At 36.5% G+C, this 20,883-nt stretch overlaps 3 protein-coding genes across 5 annotated transcripts in view; 1 reads left to right on the top strand and 2 right to left on the bottom strand.

The window, feature by feature from the left end:
* Positions 1 to 1,527, top strand: part of smad9 (SMAD family member 9) — an 11,836-nt gene extending 10,309 nt beyond the window's left edge. Inside the window, exon 8 of the mRNA XM_015380363.1 lies at positions 1,011 to 1,527. Coding sequence (XP_015235849.1) covers positions 1,011 to 1,154 — 144 coding nt within the window. The 3' untranslated portion in view covers positions 1,155 to 1,527. The remainder of the gene's footprint in view (positions 1 to 1,010) is intronic.
* A 486-nt stretch (positions 1,528 to 2,013) lies between these two features.
* On the bottom strand, positions 2,014 to 5,558 carry rfxap (regulatory factor X associated protein). The gene is made up of 3 exons (XM_015380364.1): positions 4,935 to 5,558; positions 4,677 to 4,787; positions 2,014 to 2,370 (listed from the first exon to the last, which is right to left on the bottom strand). The coding sequence occupies exons 1-3, from the start codon at positions 5,364 to 5,366 to the stop codon at positions 2,266 to 2,268; spliced, it is 648 nt and encodes a 215-aa protein (XP_015235850.1). The 5' UTR covers positions 5,367 to 5,558; the 3' UTR covers positions 2,014 to 2,265.
* A 3,310-nt stretch (positions 5,559 to 8,868) lies between these two features.
* The window catches only part of LOC107088281 (serine/threonine-protein kinase DCLK1-like), a 40,004-nt gene continuing 27,989 nt past the window's right edge, over positions 8,869 to 20,883 (bottom strand). For all 3 annotated transcript variants that reach the window (XM_015380354.1, XM_015380351.1, XM_015380355.1), the window contains 10 exons: positions 17,030 to 17,111; positions 16,301 to 16,473; positions 15,981 to 16,100; positions 13,420 to 13,566; positions 12,471 to 12,604; positions 12,257 to 12,334; positions 11,815 to 11,911; positions 11,651 to 11,731; positions 11,427 to 11,540; positions 8,869 to 10,142 (listed from right to left, as the gene is read on the bottom strand). In XM_015380354.1, the coding sequence (XP_015235840.1) occupies positions 9,861 to 10,142; positions 11,427 to 11,540; positions 11,651 to 11,731; positions 11,815 to 11,911; positions 12,257 to 12,334; positions 12,471 to 12,604; positions 13,420 to 13,566; positions 15,981 to 16,100; positions 16,301 to 16,473; positions 17,030 to 17,111 (1,308 nt within the window). In that variant the 3' untranslated portion in view covers positions 8,869 to 9,860. The remainder of the gene's footprint in view (positions 10,143 to 11,426; positions 11,541 to 11,650; positions 11,732 to 11,814; positions 11,912 to 12,256; positions 12,335 to 12,470; positions 12,605 to 13,419; positions 13,567 to 15,980; positions 16,101 to 16,300; positions 16,474 to 17,029; positions 17,112 to 20,883) is intronic.

Raw genomic sequence — 20,883 nt, 5'->3', positions numbered from 1 at the left:
TGTTTGTCAGACATGGTAATTTTTCTAAAGGAAAACTGCTAAGGAAAAAGGTCCTCACAATGTAACAGTGAATTTTTTTTTTTTATGTAAGAGGAAAAATGTAAATGGAAAAATCAGAGCTTAAAATAAAACTCAAGATTTGTACATTTTTATGTTGTGTAATTTTCTTTTTTTATCATTGATATTATAAAACTGGTATCGAAAAAAGTATCGTTCAGGAACCGGTATCGAGGTGAAGGTATCGGTATTGGTACCGGAACCGAAAATTTTTGAACAATACCTAGCCCTACATGATGCCATATACTTTTATGCTGTGTCTGTGCATTAGCCTCGTCATAGATTTACAATAAAGCTAAATTAATGAACCAATTTAATAACTCCACAGAGGTTCAGTTTCCACACTAGCAAAATCACATAAATTGACGAAATAACAGACATCAAATTCATATTTTGCTTTGTGGTCATAGTTACAACAAAAAAACTGATCATTTGCATACATAATATATTCTTATACATATGTGAATATACATACAAATATGTATATTCACACACAAACACACACATACACTGTCCAGTAATTGAATACCTTTAATAATATAACTTAAACATGTAGTGCAAATTCACATTTAAATATACTTATATCTTTTTCCATCAATATAATATGCAATATATTTCAGCACTTTTTCCAAATGAGAAATATATTAAACACTTCAAAAATGACATCATCATCCATTTCATCAAAAATTACTACGTTGACATTTTACAGTGAATTACTTTGTATTTACTCTACTTTCTATTTTCTAATGTTAGACACAATGTCAACGGCTGACTCAGTCAATGACTTTGAGTCGGTCCAAAATAGCCAGACTAAGGTTAGGATATATCGGCAAATATATGGATTTTCTTGGTTAGTAAATCTAGGGACTGGTTACCTGCGTAAGGTCTAAATAGAGATCAGTGGTTAGCATTAACACCACCATTCAACCAACTGGCCTCTTTTCATTCCTCAGGGTTGGGGGGCCGAATACCACCGCCAAGATGTGACCAGCACCCCCTGCTGGATCGAAGTGCACCTACATGGACCCCTGCAGTGGCTTGACAAGGTCCTCACGCAGATGGGCTCCCCGCACAACCCCATCTCTTCGGTTTCATAACATAAAGGCACACACACACTTCTAAGTGTGTGCCTGCTGTGTTTACACAGGTAGTGAGATGTTCTGCTTAGTTTTCTGTCCGTTATTTCGTCACATTTCATGACTACTGTGCTGTTCACTGCTAAAGTTTATTCTACAACTGCTCTTTTATTTAAAATGATGTAAACACTTGATGTGATTTCAATAGTTTCAAGTATAATGAAGCATTTCTGGATTTTTTCAGACACTTTAGCTGCACAAAGACTAAATGGGATATATTTGGAGGTACTGTTATAGTTATTTGTGGTGTATTTTCATGTGTTGACTGAATGTATTATTTACTTTTTATATTTTCTCAGTTAAAGTTTTTTTTTTTCTTTTTTTACATATGTCTGTCAGAGACCCCTCCCCCTTTGATGTTAGAGCTTGGTCTTTCTGCGGCCACTGTTCTGGGCTTGAAATAATACTTTAAATCAAAAGAATAAAGCTCAAACAGCTCTGTAAATTCACTTTGTCTCACTATCAATGTTTTTTTTATTTTTATACACTCAGCAGGGAAAACTGTGCAACAAAGATGTCATACAATAATTTCCATTTTCACATCTCACATTTTTAACTTACATTGACTTTTTTGCATTTATAAATAATTTGGCTTGTACTGAACATTGATGAAAAAGATGTTTTTTAAAAAACAAGCAGGGAGGCTTTTTGTTTGTACAAGAAAAATGGATTATTTCAACATACATGAAATTATGCATTTGTTACGCTTTATTACTACCATACAACTAATATAGATTTAAATTAATTATATTAGCTTGTTTTCACAATGATACGACACATAAATACCACCAAGAAGAGCAAGAATTAACATAAATTATCAATTAAAAAAACTCAACATAAATATACATAAACAGTGTTTCAAAATCCAAACAACTTTAGACATTTACATTTTAAGGTGTGGATTAATTTTGCATTATGAAGGATTAAATGGAGGGAAATGTTTGCCTACACTTATACAAATATTTTTTGTAAAAGTTAAAGGTCAGATTTGCAGCTTTATCTGATTCTGCACCAAATAGGGTTTATTTATATTTTATAACAGTCCATTTGTTGCAAACCAATCAGTTCGACGTCAACAGCCCTGGAAGTGTTGCTGTGACTGGCTGCGGGTTTGTGCAGCCAGGAGCTGCTGCTGCTGCTGAAGGAACCGGATCACCTCTGGACTCCTGAGCAGAGACTGGAGGACAAAGACATTCATGTTAGCTTCTGCAAGGCTCCTTCCTAAGTTTGCTTTAAACCCGATTCTTCAAGGATGAGGTTGCTTTCCAGAGCCACATTCCACTAAATTTTCAGTCATGTAGGCCATGGCAAGTACAGGCAGGTAAGCTAACGTGAGCCGACAGAATTGCTCAGTTTTCACAGATTTAAATAGCAACTCATTACCCTCTTTTGTGGAAATAATGGGATGCTATTTTAATGTTGCTCCTCATATCTTTAATTTTTTTAAATTATATGTTATTATTTCTTCAATATCTGTATAAAAAAACAACTCGTACTGCCTTTAGTGGTTTGAGGGTTACTGTAGTGGATTTACTTGCTGTATCAAACTGTCCACACTGGTACACACCTTTTACACTTTTACAGGCTTTACTTTAGGAATCAGTAGGTCAGCTCCTTAAAGTGAGTAGCGCAAGCTAATAAGGCTCCTGAAACTCAAAGTTGCAGTCAAATAAGCACTGTTAGTACGGCCATGGGTTAGTAGGTGTATGGGGTAAGATAATTTCCAATAGAAAACGTTTGCAGAGGTGTCTAAATTGGTAAATGTAATATAACGGATGACGTCATACACACTCCCGTTTGTTTTTAAAACATATAACTATAAAAAAATATAACCATGTCTTCGTATATAACCTAATGGAATATCTTCGGAACAGCTCCAAATGACACAAAACTTATATGGGTGAGTAGAACACGATGTAATAACGTAAAAACAAGGCCCGATGTAAAATAAACATTGTTCCCCTTTAAGTTCCTAACTGCATTAATATCTGCCTATAAGTGTCTAAATGTGTGTGTATTTTTAGGAGTTTAAAGAACTTTGATTAATCTGTACATTGGAAAAGTGCTATATAAGATTAAGCACAGTTACAATTTTGCATTAAAATAAAAAGCCACATTGTGGTAGACTTTAATTCAAAACAAAACAAGTGTCTGGTAAAAAATTTTAACCTGCGTTTTAAGATGCTAAACGTTAAGTTCAATATTATTAGCCTTTATTTTACGGACAACTTATCTCTCAGGTCCTACAAACAAGGCGCTACTTTGAAAAAAAAGTAACCTCTAAATCCAAAGACAGAAGCATTTGTGTTCAAAGAAAAAACTTAAGTGCGTAGACACTGACAGTAAACTTAGTTTGAGTAATGTAACATCAAAGTCGGAGAAATTGAACTTTGAAGTTTTGGGAAATTAAATCATATTCTTGAAAATAACCTTGAAATAATCAGATAAAGAATTATATAAGCTCTACTTTCCTGGAAAGTCACATTTAAATTCCAAAATTGTAACCTGAAGTTCTTAAAAGTGCTTTCTAAATCCCAGAAAAGTCACTTCAAAGTTAAAGTAAAGCATAGTCTGAGGTTTAGAGAGGAAACCAGATCCAGAAAGTTGCAGAAAACTAAATCGTAACTGATAAATTCTATAAAACCTATCTTTAAATTACAGAAGAGTGATGTCTGAACCTTACAGTGTACTTTATGAGAGTGTGCAGTTTAAAGGTAAGCTGGAGAAGGGTCTTGTATGGCATCATAAGCAATATGAATCCAACACGTCATCTCCAATATTTCATTATACAGCATTTGTCTCTAACAGACGTTCCATGTATTATATAGTTTTTATTTTAAGAAGTCAACTCAACTGTTAAATTAGAGGAGTTCTATAAATGTGGCAATATAATTAACATAATGACTCTCTTGTGGGCATTTTTGGTATTCCTTCTGATGCCTTTATTTCATTTCTATAGATATTGGGATTAAATAACATCAGTGGATATCAAAAAATACATCTTAATTCAAGATTTGGCCATACTGTCCATCCCTACTTGTAAGTTCCAGGTAAATTCTGCAGTTTTAGAGAAGGCAAGTACCAAACCTGTTATGTAGTTTTATCTGATTTATTATTTTTGTCCTTTACGAACAAATAGTGTTTAATATCTTTGGCCATGGAAATCACAAGTGCATACAATTTTCCGACATATTTTAGGCACCACAAGATAAACAAAATAATGTTGGAGTATTTTTTCATTCTAAGGATATTTAAAATACGTTAGGTTCAAACCTGGTAAATAAGAGAAATAAATGCAGATGCTGCTGAGTCACAGGAATGTTTCTCAGTTCACTTTTGGATAATATTGTGTTCAGAGGCAGATTTACCATTAGGCAATACTAGGCAGCTGCCTAGGGCCCCAAGTTCCTGGGGGCCCATAAAACTCTGTTTACATGTATGGTTGATACAACTATTCCTTATTTGTGCACATTAATTACTCACCAGTCTTTTCTGGTTAAGCACCTGCTCTATGAGGGAGGGTCTGGCTGGACGGTCCCCCATGGCCCCCAGACGCTGTTTGTTCACAGACACCGGACGCTCCTCAGAGTTTTCCTAATTATCCCCACAAAGAAAATTAATTTAATGCTTTACACTGAAACTCATGAAAAACATTATAAACACAAGTACTTATAAGTCATTTTAAGACACACGCATGCTGTAATCACAGCGGCCCTTTAGATTTAAATAATATTTCCTTACTTCGAGCTTCCCGCTGGACATCGCCTGGTCACTCTTTTTCTTCTTATATTTATCTTTATACATCTTGTTGCGGTGTTTTTTGCACATCCACGGCTTCCTCTGCTTCGCCACCTGTGTGGTTTTCTCGGTGCAGCCTTCGTAGGTGCACTGCTTGGGGGCGTTGTCGCTCTCGGAGGTCTCCTCCTCATTGAGCTCCTCCGGGCTGGCTGCACCGTCTCTGGGGTCAGAAACATCCAGGACGTCGCTCTCTTCGTCCGGATCGTCTATGCTCAAAGAGGACACGTTGTTTTCAGACTCTTGCGGCGTATTGACATTCCTGCTGTCCACAGCTCCGCTTTTATTAACAAAATACTTCTGTCCGTCTTTAGTGAGCAGAAGAGTTGAGTCCTTGTCTTTATTTGCGGCGAAAGAAGAAGTGTCCTTGTCGCTCATGACTATTGAACTTGTAGCCGTCGATACTGAACAACACAGACCGCACTTTGACGCGTTTTTAAATACGAATGACGTACTTAGAAGTTATTAATACATTTTTCCTTATAAAACATGTTATATTTGGAAAAACCTATACAATATCGCTGCTAAGCGAAAGCAACACTTCTTCAACAAAATTCTTCTTCTCTGCATTGTTTTCCAGTCTTACAGCGACACCTGTTGGCCAGAATAATAAAAGCTTCACATTCAACCATACCATTCAACCCATAGATATTATTCAACCAACGGTTGCGGCTTCTTCTTCGTTGGTTTTTAATGGTGGCTTGAATTCGGCGCAAGCTGCGCTACTGCCATCGTGTGGTTTACACATTAAAATCTAAATTGTCTTAAATTCCTCTGATTAGAACAGTTTTGCTTATAACATGAAAAACCTTCAACATTTAAATGTGCAGCACTATCTTCAAACGCCATGTCCTCAATAAAACCCACATCTAAGCATAAAGATTGTCTTTTAATTTTATACCGAGTGAACTCAATAAAAAAACATATTAAAATGTTCTTCCATCTTAAAAAGTCTAGCATTTAAGAGACAATGACCTTCTTTCACTACGACTTCCCTCCTATTCACTCCTCTATGTCTTGAAATCTCAACTGCTTTTTTTTGGTATTCTGTCTAAATGTCTCCCTTTACCTCATTATCCCATCTCGTCTTCCATAACTTCTAGTTTCTTCCCAATATTTTCTTATGCCCTCAGACCTAGATAGTGGTAGCTGTAGCTCAATATCTATTTCTTAATAGCCTCCTTTGCAAATGTATCTGCTCTTTTATCTTCCAAAACACCACCTTAGATATAAGTCCACTCCATTGCCATATTATTATTTTGTTCATATACTCTATGAGGAACGAATATAATTTAATTCCGGAAGCTTAAGTGCTTTTTTTTTTCTGTACTCACCTTCTCAATGCTTGACAAAGAATCATTATAAATTGTTAGTTTCCTTATTCTACTACCGTAATTCACATAATCCTACTGCATTCTTAACAATGTGGATGCTCTTTTTGATCTCTTAATTTGTAATTTAAGAATTACTACTGCTGCTGAAGTTTCTTCAGTTTCATTGTCCTTCGATCCATTTGTATAGATCTGTGTAAAATCACTGTACATTCCCTTAAATTGACGATAAATCTCTTGATAAATATTCATTGTATTTCTCTTCTGAAAGCTGCCATTGATCTATCTACATTAATGTGGTTTTATGACCATGTTGGTCTTACAATCTTCTTTGTCAACCATAAGATTCTCTGATAAATGAGCTATGAAACTCCATTTTGTCCTCATTATGTGAAACCCTTTATTCTCCCTTTTCTCAATATCTGGTGCAATTAATTGTTTCGTTTGGATAGTAATAGAGGAGTTAAGTAGTAGGAGATGGTAATGTGTTTTGAACATGTTAGAACAATATAAACAGCACAAAAATAATAACCAAAACAATATTTTGTTTTCTTATTGTTCTTGTCTTGAAATATTCCTATTGTTATTCTTACAAAAATCTGTAGTTATTCTTAGTAATAACAAAAATATCATGCAAATATTAATAACATTCCACCTTAAACTATATCCTGTGTGACAAACACTTGGACAATAGACTGACATAAAAGACGCAAACAAACCTTTAAGCATGTCTTATTTATTACTACTATTTATTGATAGACCAGTGATGAGGAGAGGTACAGGTATAAGTATTCAGGACAGGCTGAATGCGGTGCAGCAGTGAGAGCACTTTGGTTAACCGTGTGCTGGGTTCCATCAGTACAACATGTTCATACTGCAGCACATTACCATCTATATCCTATGATTGGAAGAAAGACGAAAAAGGCAGACAAATGACACAGATGCAATAAAATCTCACAAAAACTGTTGGGAAAAAAGCTACAAATAGTAGAGTTTCTCCATTTCTTCCTTCATATTAGTATTTGGAAACTAAAATAACCAACTGATTTTACGAACAGTAAAATTTTGTATGAACTGAATATGAAATATTATGATTTCTTTTTCTTTTTTTTTATATAGGATTCACTAAGTTTATCTAGATGGAACAACATCAGGTAAAAAAAAATTGTTCTGTTATTTAACTGTATTTTTTTTTTCCATTTCCTCCAGATGATTCCTGGATTCATATTTTTCTTTTTCCTGCTTACTGATGGTGAAACATGATTATTATTATTTCTCTTTTTTTTTTGTTTTTTTTTCGTTTTTTTTTTTATCATTTTCAAAGATTGACTACTAGTAAAGAAATATACTGTATTGTGAACTATCAAAATAAATAAAACTGTTATTTACATAACATATAAACAATACTTCACCACTAAACAGCTTTGTTATAAGAATAGGCTACTGTATGTCTGTCATGCTTTCATCTAATAAATGAAGCCATGAATGAGGTTTACAGAGCTTAAATAAGTCCTCCTCCATCTTTTAACTGCTTTGCACACGAGTGCTGCTGGTTTTCATCCATACTGCCATTCTCTCTCTGCCGCCTTTAATAAAAAAAGGCTGAAATATCTTTATGTAAATAGGCACCCCTTAATCATTATGAGCACCTATTTAAGGAGCATTAGGATCACAACATTTGTACCTTTCTTTAATGTTGGAAAACAGGTGCATCTCAAAAAATTAGAATATCAAAAAGTTAATGATTTTCATTACATATCTTCAAGATTTTATATTATGCTGATGTATTACACAATAAGAAATATGTTGTATTAGTTTATTTCTGGTATTTTTGATTATATTTGATGGCTTATAACAAATGAAACCCCAAATACCCATAAATTAGAAATCCACATCATTACATAAGACAATAAACTAATCAATAAATAAATGAATAGAATATTCATTCAATAGAATATCAAGTGTTAGCTTGATAGTTGACGAAGAAGCTGACTTTACAAAGAGCCATTTACAAGTATATCAATGGAAAATCAGGCAGAAGGCAAAAGAACGGTAGAAAAAGTGCTCAAGCAAAAGGATTGGGAGAGAAAGTCTTTTAAAAGAATTTGGTAAAGTTACCAAATTCCCATAGGTTTGTCTGCCAGCTGACAAGCTTTATAATGGTTTCATTTTTAAGCATTTTTAAGCTAATACTGCCAAAACAATCAATGCCTGGTTTGCTGACCATGCTAACAGCTTTTCAGCAAACTAACCTGACCAAAACATAAAAAACAAACAAACTGTGAAATACTGTCAAAATGCTGATGAGAAACACCATACCCAACTATGAAGGCATGATAAAGGCCACTATTAAAACAACATGGGCTTCCTTAACACCTCAGCAGAGCATCAGGCTGGTTGCCTACATGCTGTGCTCCATTGGTCTAGTAATTAAAGCAAAAGGAGCCCATGACGAAGCATTTAAGTGCATATTCTGTACAGTTGCTACATGGTCATACTTTTCAGTAAGCTGTCAAAAAAACACTTTTTATTAATCTTATGTAATCTGATTTTTTTTTTTGACATAATTTGGGTGTTTCAGTTGCTTCAAGCCAAAATAATGAAAATTACCCAAAATAATGATCTGGTATTATCACTCCTGTTAAAAATCTGTTATATTTGAGGTTATTGGAATTGTTTTTATTTTTTTTTATAAGGCATTCCAACTGTTTGAGATGCAGCTGAATATCCCTGAATTACAGCTCTGGTGGTTGTTAGAAATAAAGATCTATGAAGTGTCAGTTAGTGTGTGACGAAGTAGTAGTTCAGATGTCTGCTACAAGCATTTGGATGCTGCTGTATCTTCAGGTTTAAGATGTTGTGACTATTTCAGGTAAGAAAGTAAAAAGAAGTGATAACATGCACCATTGTCGACTTTGTAAAATGTAAACCTAACATTAAGAGAAGGCTGAGTGGAGCAGAGCTCTAGGACCAGTCCAAACATTTCTACTTCTTCCATTTCTGGTTCTATCAGCCTACTTTAATCTATCCAAATTATACCTCTACATACTTTTCCTTCATTTCCATTCTTAAGTACAAAGACAATATTTTTTCCTCTATGAAAAAGAGATATGCGTATAAAAAAATGCAATAAATAAACCATGATTAAATAAGGTTCAATAAAATATGAACGTTGGTCAGTGTTCTCATATTGCCATATTGAGCTGTTCCAGCGTGAGGAAGTTTCCATGTTTGGCCCGGATCATCACCGAAAGGCAAACAGTTCGTGCCCTTTCCTGCTCCTTGAGCTCGACATGTGCTCAGATGAGAGAATGTTAAAAAGAAATATAAGAAACTCATCTTTTTTCTTTCACCCCTCGATCAATCTCTCCTCTTGAGTTGGATAGATGGATTCAGGGGATTTCAAAGTTCTCTCTCAATTCTCCTTTCCCCACAGTTATCCACAATGACCCCTCCTCCTTCTCCTCTATACAGGAGGAGCTGGGTGAGGATTCCCTCCTTGCTTCTCCTCCTCCTCCTCCTCCTCCCCTCCCTTTAATCACTAGAAGGGTGAGCTGGGGGAGCAGACAGTGCTGACCGAGCTGATGGAGACATCATCAGAGTCTGACAAGGGGCTTGGATCCGAGGAGGGGTCGGAGCGAGTGTCAGGGGTCAGAGAGGGGGGGTCTGCGGGCAGGCCGGGCAGGCAACTGGGAGGCTCCGGTCGGCTTGCGTTGGATGTCATTTCTGCGTTCACAGTCTGGATCATCTGCAAAGGCGACGGCTTCACATTCGGGTGGCGTCCTCGTCTGAGAACCTGCCCCTCCTTATCAAGAGGGGTGGCCTGTCAGAGGGAGGAACAAGAGGACAGCATGATCAGACCTAGAATATGTAGCCTGGTAAGGAGGACAAAGCAGCTTCCTAAGAGCTTTTAAAGATACTCTAATTGTTTAGATGGACAGTCACAGGAGGAATGATTGAAATACATTTTTTGTTTCTTCATAGCTTCACACATGTCTGTCATTATTCCCCATGTTTGTTTTTTAAAAGGTCCCATTCCTTTGCTTAGCAATAAAAAGAAATCAAATATAATCGTGCATAATGACTGAATGGAAAATACTTAGATAAACTTCTATACTTTTCCGGGGAGCATTGGAGTCCTCCATCACTCTTTCTAAATTGTATAAAATGCATTTTAATTTGATTATAAAACCAAAGTAACAAAAGAATCTGACACATAATTAGTTTAATATCTGGTTAATCATAGCAGCTAATTATTTTGTTGATTAACTCATGAGTGCCATCAATTCCTCTTGCAACTGGTATCTCAATAAGCTATTGCCTCCTGCTTATGTCAGTAGAAAGGTCAGACAGCAGAAGCCAGGGGCCGGTGAAGGTGAAGAGCAAGGCGTGCTGTTAGAGAGGGAAGCTGGGCTGGAAGCAACACACCAAGCAATATTCATAAATGCAGGAAACAACAAGAACTCAAAGACACAAACAGGGGAAGGATGTTTGTTTGAAAAGGCAGGAATCATAAAGAGATTTTCTGCAAATCGCAAAGTTTTGTATCAAAGATGCAGCTTTGTTCCAGGAGACACTGATAAACACCGATAAAAAAGCTCAACAAAAGACAGTGCAGGTTAGGCTGTTATGAAACGTGTGCAAATGGAGGGAGGGATGAAAGAGGACGAGTAAAAAGGCAAACACAAAAACAAAATCATGCTGTAATAGCAGCACAGCAGCAGCAGTCAGCAGGGGTAGCACTCAGCGATGGAGGGGACAGGGGGTCATCCATTTCACAGACACTGCTTTAGCTTGTTTTGTAATCGGGCCACTTTGTGGCATTTTCCACGTCTCCATAGAAACCTGGCGTACCTTATCCAGTACATAGCCGGGTGCTGGTAGAAATCCAACGACCCAGATCGCTGCATAGAAAAGCTGTCATCCAGCTGAACAGAGGGAGAAACCAAACACCAGCACACATGAGGAAACTCAGAAAATTAGCTCTGTCTAAAGCGTTGGAGCTAATAAGTGAAATTAAGGAAAAGAAAATGTTCATTTGTGGAAAACATTTTAACGTATGCCTAATAGCTGTCAAACCAGTTGAAGCCTGCAGTTGATCACTTACAGAAATGACTGACACCCCGGCGTTTGTGTCGTTGACCTTCGGCCCCATGTTGAAGTGCTTCTTTATCTTCCCGGCTACAGAAAGCTGGTGCTCGTTTTCACACAGACCCTCATTCTGCAACGAGCAAAAGATTAGCACGTTAGTTTTTTCAATTTTTACCATAGAAAAAGGATGCAGCTGAAAGAAGAGGAGATGCTCCTCTAATTCATAGACCAGATACTTACAGTAACCCAAGGGTGCTCCAGCACCTGCAGGGCAGTGTATCTCTGGTCCACCTCCACCTCCAGCATGGATCGGATCAGATCCTGCAGAACCAAGCAGACAGACGTGAGCTTGTTTCTCTAATTGCAGGTTTTCCTCTCCTTTAGAGGACACAGATGATGCTTACCATGGCTGTCTCTGAGACATTGTCCCAGTATGGAAGAGGAAATTCAACCTGTCCCATCAGTATCTGATCAAAAAGAGCTTCCTGATCCTCACTGCTTCTGTAAAGACGTCCAAATCGAAAAACATTTATCAATAAAATAGTTCTTAAATAAAGAACTGCTACATATAAAATACAATCTCATGCCTTGGGATATAGCAACATCAGTTGGTATAAATAAGTAATTGCAAAAAACATAAGCATACCCTCAAAAAATATCAACAAACTTTAGGCTACTATTATTGTTTAAATGTTGTCAAGTAGAAAACAATACAAATTCCTTGAAAAAATAAATAAATAAAACATACAAATTAATATTATTCTAATTTTTTTGTCAGTCAAAGCTGCTTCTTGGAATCCTGATGTTTTAAAGAGCTTTTATTTGTGCAGGTATATATAATCTTACCCTCGAAAAGGTGGGAAGCCACACAATAGGATGTAGGTGATAACTCCAGCTGCCCAGATGTCCACCTTAAGGCCATACCTGTATAGAGATAAAAAAAATAATAATAATTTAAATAGGAAATACTGCAGGGTTGGTGAGATTATATAAATTTTAATCTGCATCTGTTATCATATAATTTATGTACACAGCCTCAGGCTGCAGGTGCAGCTCTTACCCCGTCTCTGCGATAATTTCAGGTGCTACATATGTTGGGGTCCCGCAGACAGTGTAGAGGGGTCCGTCTACCATGGTTGCCAAACCAAAGTCTCCCAGCTTCAGGCTTTTGCTGCCATCTGCATGTTCATACACCTAAACACAAAAAAATCATGTGAAGAAAATCAAACTAAGGTCCAATTATAGGAATACGACAGTTTTATTAAGTGAAATATTTGTATTTTTTAAATGAAGTTCTGTTAACAAGTAAGGTGCAGTTAATTTGTCTTATCTGCTGTTTTTATTTAGCATAAATCAACACCTGGTGATCTTTAACAGCATGTCCAATGAAGGTTTTTCAAAGGAAGCTACTTAATAATAAAATAATTAGTCTAAAATGTGAATGCAAATCCTAAGTAACTCTAATAACCTCCTCCTGAGAACAGAGCATGAGCATCACTGGGAAGAATAAGAGTCCAATATCAAAGCAAAGGAATGTATTAAAGAACAATCTTTTTACAGGTTGATATGGACTTTTTTTTAAATTAGAAAATAAACACTTATAAAGACATGCTGCTCTTAACGTTTTTTGACCAAAGAGGTTGTCTTCTTAAATGATCCATTAGCTTCAGGCTCTGGGAGCAACTAATCTGGAATAATACTAAACAGACCCTAAGAGTGTCCTCTTCTGCAGCAGGATTTGAGCCGTTTCAAATCTTTTAACACAACCTGACTTTAAAATTCTGATCCAGCTGCTTAAAAGTCATAAAGATTGTCAGGCCCAATCCTGGCCAGGTTTTGCATCACTTTTCACATTTTTGAATGAAGTAGAGCAGAAATTGGAGAATGACAATAATAAAAATCATTTGATCAGCAGGAAAATAAGTCAAATAAGTGATACTTGATCCTGCATTACAGGTTAACAACAAGGGCGAAGAGAAAATACAGGGCACTGCAATGTTTTCACTCACCAGCAGGTTTTCTGGTTTGATGTCTCTGTGCACAATGTTGAGGCTGTGGAGGTATTTGATGGCATTGGCCAGATTGTAGAGCATCCCACTGGCATCTCTCTCTGTGTATCTGTTGGCAGAGGTGATGGCGTCGAACAGATCTCCCCCCTGCAGAGGAGTCATGTGAGCTATTAGGAGTGGGACCATACTGTTGTGGGAAATTCTCTGGCATTTACAGACTTGAACAGAAGTCCAATGATTCAGATCCAACTTTTTGCTCGTATTTTCTGTAGCAAAATAGTAACTGGAGATGGGGTGTGTGCCCTCTTTTCTCTCTTGTTTAATGTTTCCATTTTGAGTGAGTCTTTCTGTCTTGCTAAGTGAACTAAATAAAATAGAGGACTCAAACAGGGCAGAGTTTTTTTATTTGAGATAAAGTAACATAAGGAAAATGCATGGAACACTGTCAGGTCAGAGAGAATTGTTTAATGAAAGCTGTAGCAGGCTGTAGCAGGCAATACCTTGCAAAGGTAATCATAGCCTTTAACATAACAGTAGAAATATGATAACTATTTTTATGGTCAAAATCTGAAAAGTGTGGTGTGCCTTCCTGTGCAGCTCTGGTTGTATGTTTAGAGTGTATTTTACAGTCTTGAACAGATTTTCTCCCCAGGATTAACCTGCATTTTTTATCCTTGGCTCATCAAGAAAAACTCCAGTGTTCTGGTTTTTGCTAAAGTAAAATATTCCCACATCATGTCTCACTGTGATGATAGTAAATTTAGGGTCATGTGGGGGGTCGGCTGTCCTCCACATTCTTACTTATGTTCATCCTTTACCTTGTAGAGGTTGTGACAAAATTTTATATGACTTAATTTTTTATTTAATCAGAGAAATTTAAAGGCAGCCATGGTCAGTTTTAGAGACCTATTTTGCATCCACTGAAGACATCGTTCTCTAGCTGAAGTTATGAACATCTAAAGCCAGTTAAGTTATGAATGTGTTAACTTATTTCGCCTCAATCTTCAGGGCTTGTGTGGGAATCTAATACAAATTTATGTTATTTTTGTTCTTCGAATGCTTCAAATCTTTATCTGACTTTCCCCCTTAATCCAAATTAAAGTTACTAACCCAAAGCGGATGCAAACAGAAGACTCCTTAGGATATACGTAAACACTATCATCTCATTTTATCTCCATGGCTCACTCAGCGTCGGTCATCATGGCAGAAGTTATGTTCCACCTCATTCATCAAAAGCCTCCTCTCCACTCTCGTCCCACTTTTGGACGTGGTAACACGTACGCACATTTCTCCCACAGGCTGGCTCACATCTATATTCTGTAGTACTCCACGGAACAGATGGATCCCATTCCTGGCTCCTGAATTATGCACAAACATTTCTCGACTCAGAGAGCAGGAGAGAGAATGAAGAATGCGAGGAAAAGAGTGCCTGCAGCCAAGAAGCAATTCTCCCCATCTCATGCTGCGCGACTTCGTCATTCGCTACGCTGCTTGATTGCTACGCTTTTGTCTCTGTCGTCATCTCTGCAACCTAACTGGAGATATTGATCTACATTAAGTGTAACAGAATATACACCCAAACTCAACATGGCTGCCTTATAGAAATAACTTTACCCTCAAAATCTTATTAGTCTTTAACTGTTTTATTTCTTCTTTTAACATGGCACAGCCCAAAATCCAGTACCATCTAATTAGTAAAAGTTATCCTTTTGTGAAAAAGTTAATCTTAGAATAGGTTTAATAAAAATCCTTTGAGAGAAAACAGTATAATAAAGACCTATGAACACAGTAGCTAGGGAAGGGATTAAGTTAAGATGTTTAAAGTAGAGCTATGGTATAAAACAGTATCCCAAACGTTAAACTTTTCAGGAGTACTGATAATGGCAAAAGTAAAAATCTGCCAAGATCAAGGATTGCTTTGATAAAAGAAGGAGCCTAGATCCCCATTGTAACCCTGGAGGAGTTGCATAGGTCAGCAGCTCAGGTAGGAAAATCCATTGACTAAACAGCTATAAATTGTTCATTTTTGGAATTTGAAAGTGTGAAAAAAGAAAGCCAATATTGAAATAAAGCCACACTTGAATGAAAACCTGTAAGAGGTTGAAATATAATAATATAATACAAGACGAGGGTGAAACTTCACCTTTTAGATGGAAAACAAACGGCCAGAGCAACAATCAAATGGTCCAGTCAAATTATCCAATTCAGAATATGTGTGAATAGAAAAAAAAATAATGTTCATAGATGCTCTTAATCAAATCTGACTCAAGTAGGGCTATTTTATACTGTAAATCAGAAAAATTCAACTTCTAGATGTGTAAAGCTGGTAGAGACTGAACTGAAAACAGTGCAAATGCATGCCACACTTTTCAGATATCCAGTAGGAAATAAACAATTAAAAAGAATAATTTCTCCTTCTTAAACACTAAAGTATTGACTTCATTCCTCAGAGGTTTAGGAAATGAATGTGTCAAAATATGAAAATGCCCAATGACACTTTTAAATTTTGGAACCTTTACAAGGCTCTTTAAGACATCAAACATAATATGACGTAAACATACCTTGACCAGTTCCATAACAAGGTAAAGCTCATTATATGTGTCCACCTCCTCAATGAGTAAAACGATGTTTGGGTGCTTGACCCTGCGGAGGATGGCCACCTCGTTCTGAATCATGTGTTCCTTGAAAACAACAGGAGAACATCGAAACATTTGAAACTAATTGCAAGATGCTATGTCTGCAAAATTCTTTTCTATCATCCAAGCACCTCAACAGTAGAAATCATAATCCAGCATAATCCATTATAATCTCTCTGCTTGACTATCACAGTTTGAAATGTAAAAGCTGCTTCGAGAGTCTCCTTCTGCAGGCATTTGCTCACCTTGCCTCTGCATTTTCCCTTGTTGATGATCTTAAGAGCGTACTCCCGTCCTGTCGAGAGCTCCACACATTCCCGCACAACCGCAAAGTTCCCGTCGCCCAGCATCCGCCCCACCCTGTAGCGGTCAGATATGTAGGGCGGTACAGCAGGAACTTCATCCTGGAGAATCTCAGCTGCAGAAAACAGATTTAAAAAGGTTTCCATTAGTTTATAGACCTTAAAATGAGCATAACATTATTTCTTTATTTCTGAGCATCAAACGTATTACTATTTATGTGAGACTGACTTGTTAATCAAAATATAAATATATAATATGGGTAATTAGCTAAATATAAATTGTATTTGTTAAAACATTATTAAAGTGGTCTAAAGGGCTCTCTTTGACTAAAATCACATGTGAAGCTTTAACAAGATTTAACAAGTATACAGATTTAACAAGTATTACAACTTTCTCCAGCTCAAATATTGCAGCTCATAGCTGACCTTTTTTTTTAACATAATAATCTACAGCATCAGTGTTTTGCAGTAAGACATAGAAAAAAAAAGAGGACAACGTAGTATTAAAAACTGTTAAGAGCAAAAAGTACAAACCGGAGAACCATAAAGAAGTTGCAGAAACAGGTATCAAAGGTTAAAAAGGCTGACTCATATGCTTGACATTTGAAGGTGTCAGGCCTTCCCTTATTAAATAATAGATTAAACTGACTTTGCAACATAGATGTTTCTCACCTTCAGGAATGACGCCATTGATGTCTTCCGCTGGGCTAGAAACCTGAGCGGAAGACAGAGAGGTGGAAGAACCCTGTGATCCCTGCAAAGAGGGTGAGAGAAAGCAGAACGCAGGAACGTCATTATTCTATTCTGTTATACATCTACATCTAATTTCACACACTCAGAATATAAAGAAACAGTACATTCAACTACTAACTTCCAATGAATACGTTTTTTTTTCCTTTGTAAAATCTGCTGATTGCACATATGCCTCTTGGAATGGATTGGCAATGTTTTTATAAAAAGAGCCAAACCTCATAAAAAAAAAAAAAAGCCAGAGCAATAAACCTGTCCAACGACTTACCTGGTTGAGTTTGCCTTTAAATAAAATTAAGAATCTGCTTTTATCGAACATTAAAACTCTAGTATTCCCTCCATCATGTAACATTCTTTAATAAAAGTGGCAAAACTATGGAGTAAAGGTCTAGTTGGAATAAATAAAAACATTCTGTTTTGACTTTTTTCTCCTTGGTAATTAATATTTGGTTGCCAGTTTCTTAAAACCAGGTCAATCTTAATAATAATTTATTTTAATTGATCTCACATTGGAGAAATTTACATCCACATTTAACCCATCCCCCCTGGGGAGCAGTGGGCTGCCACCATGGGGCGCCCAGGGAGCAGTGTGGGGTTAAGGGACTTGCTCAGAGACCCAGAGTAGCAGTCTGTGGGAGTGGGGTCCCTCAGGATTCCAAGCTCTATGCCCTAACCACTAAGCTGCCACTCCCAAGTCTTGCAGAGTTTTGGACTTCAGTGATTCTAGTTCTCAGGTATACTATACCTTTACTGTAGTATTTGTATTCCTTATCAAAAAATGGGGGGCATTTTTTGCTAGAACTAATAATATCATATAAAAAAATAAAAATAGAATTTGGTTTAGTTTGGCAGTTAAAATTACATTTTAAAAAGTTAGGTTAATGAAATAAATCTTTTGAAATTAGGTTAAAAAAATAAGCTACAACATCTACAACCTTGTGTCTTAATGGATACAATGTTAAAAAAAATTTAGCATCTAAATAATAATTTTTACTGATTGGTTCATACAATTAGGGGATTAGAATAAGCTCTACAACATTATTTTTGTAATGGTGGACTTAACAAAATGTAAGAGTAATTTTAAACATGTTCAGTAGCAGCATTCAGATTGCTTATAAAAGTATTTTTCAAAAAAAAATTTGAAAACTGAAAAAAAAAAAACACCGCATAATTATCATTGCCAAAATGAAGGTGTGATTAATGTAAGGAAGTCTTCCATTAGCCACATAAAATATTCCCCTGATTCAGAAAGCATGGGATGTGAGCTAAAACAAAGCTATATGTAATACTTTGTACTTTGCAACCTCTTGCTTTTTGGTTGTACCTCAGCTTCTACATGATTCTTTTGGGATGAGAACTTAAGCCAATAGAGCTGCCATCCACTGAACTGGACATGAAACAAATTAAAATATATTATATTAAGTGGTCTCTTTTTAATAAAGAATCTATCTATTTGATAAAAATATATTCATTGAGAATCTTCAGTCTCGATTGAGAGATGGTGTTACTATTTTACTAAACTCTAACAAAATTAAACAAAAAAGTATTTACAGAAGCAATTTGCCCTGATTCTTGCCTGAGTTACTGTCAATGCATTTACTCATCTCTGCTGCTGTGACCTGAAAAGCCCATATCTGAATGTAGCTGTGAGTCAGACTAAAGTTGGATTTATGTAATGCTTGTGTTTGGTCGGGCTCTCATTCCCGGAACAAGAAAACCCACTTAATACCCGACGACCCTGCGGTGATATTCATCTCCTCTTTCTGCTCTTTTTTCCTCCTCCATGGGTCCACTTTTGTTGTTTTGACCTAATCGTACATCTATGCTCACCGTCTCGTTTGAAATTCCTATCTCTGACTCTCTCTTGCTTCCTGCCACAGAGGGAAACAAAATACTGTTGCTATGGAGACTGCTCACAGAGAGAGGAGAACAGCAGCTTATGAAACTTCCAGTGAGGAGACAGAAAGCCTATATATGGCCATTTCCTGTCTGTGAGCTGGGAGGCGAGCTCAACCCTCGATGAAAATGTAGCCCGTCTTTTCTGTGAGGATGCTGGTGAGACAGATGGAGCGACAGACAGAGTGAGAGAGAAAGCATGAGGAGTTTGTTCTAAGGGATATTAATCATGATTATATCATAAAACCTAGCGTTCTCCCTGCTGGCTCATTTTGTTATTCCTGGCTCTTGATATCCCACTCTTATTTGAACTGAGTCATGATGCTAAAAAACACACTTGGAAAAACCTCTCACATCATTTTTTGGAGATACCGCTCTTCAAATGTGCAGCAGCTGAAAACTGGTCAGCGGATTAGAGGGAATTAGGAGAGGCTGGCTATAAATGAAAAGCATAATCACAGAAGCAGATGTGTTGAGGCAGAAATAATGATCTGCTCTGTAGTGGTAAAGAAAGGCTGCCAGCTGTAGAGCTGAAGATTAAAAATGCAGCAAGCATTTACATAACCAACTTCAGGATGTCTCAAGCTTTGTCCTCAATGCTGCTGTCTGAATCTGATTAGGAGACACATCCCCAAGCCATCCTGCGTTCTGTGTCTCCGGCTCCAGAGAATCGAGGCTCTTTTTACCCCCCCACCACCTCTGTTGTCACCTCCAGTGCCAGACCATAATATTAGACGAGGGATTTAAGGCTGTTTGTTTTTGTTGGAGGAATTTAATATGATTTAATGGAAAGTGAGAAGTTTGTTTTGTCCTTGCATGACTCTCTGGGTTTAAGAAGCAAACAGGAGATTAGATTACCGGACTTGTTGTCTAGACAGATTTTTGCTTTTTTCTGCTCTGCAACTCAGGCTCCATGAAGGATTCTTAACACGGTTTTGAAGTTTAATCCTCATTGAATGCATCTCATAAAATAAAATAATAGACAAAGTAAATCAAATTGTGCATTTCTTTATATTTTTTTCTATTTCAACTTTCTAAATCAAGGAAACAAAACCAGCTCCACTTAAACCCAAGAAAGGTAATTGTCTCTTATACCTTTCTAACAATTTATACAGCTAATATGAATGTTAAATGAACTGCTATATAGGGGCCTGTGGCATCAATGCTTTTCTATAAAAATCTTATTTTTTCTAAACACTGATTTTTTTCTCCAACTAAAAAAAACAAACAATAAAATAAAACAGTTGAGGCTGTTTACTGTTAGTGTTAAGATTTATGAAAGTGCATCTAAAGGTAGATTTGCTCTGGGGTTTTACATTATTTTAGAAGGGGGGGCTAAAACAAAATATGGAAGAAACTGTAGTTGTTTTTTCTCTTTATACACAAAAATGAATACATCAGGAGATAAAGTATAAACAGTCTATATTAAAACTGCTCCAAGGCTGCAACCTGCGCTACCAGAGCTATTTAGCTCTGTGGGGCATTTTATAAAAACTTAAATGTGATCATCAATAAAAGTAACAAACATAAGGAGAGCATGAAGAAACACCACAGAATGAAAATGACACAACAAATTTAATGACTTTAACAAATGAAAATGAACACATTCAGAAAAAAAAAAGAAAAAGCAACAACAAAAGAAAAGAAGAAATGAATCAAGAAGAGCTGGCAGCCTCACAAGACAAACATTACATCATGAATGTATTTTATCCCCAAAGTATGAACATATTCTGAATATTTTTGCAAATGAGTCATTGTTAGATTCACTGAATTAAATGTAAATGATTCATTTTAGTAAATAATTTTACAATAAAATGTAAAAAAAAAAAGAAAATCCTAAAAAAAACCATCAAAAACTACTGGAGTAATCTAAGGTAGTG

The sequence above is a fragment of the Cyprinodon variegatus genome, unplaced genomic scaffold (genome assembly GCF_000732505.1).
Source record: "Cyprinodon variegatus isolate N-32 unplaced genomic scaffold, C_variegatus-1.0 Scaffold211, whole genome shotgun sequence".
In the NCBI taxonomy this organism is placed as follows: Eukaryota; Metazoa; Chordata; class Actinopteri; order Cyprinodontiformes; family Cyprinodontidae; genus Cyprinodon; species Cyprinodon variegatus.
Note: the sequence above shows the minus strand (reverse complement) of the source record. Positions and strands in the feature narration are given on the sequence as shown.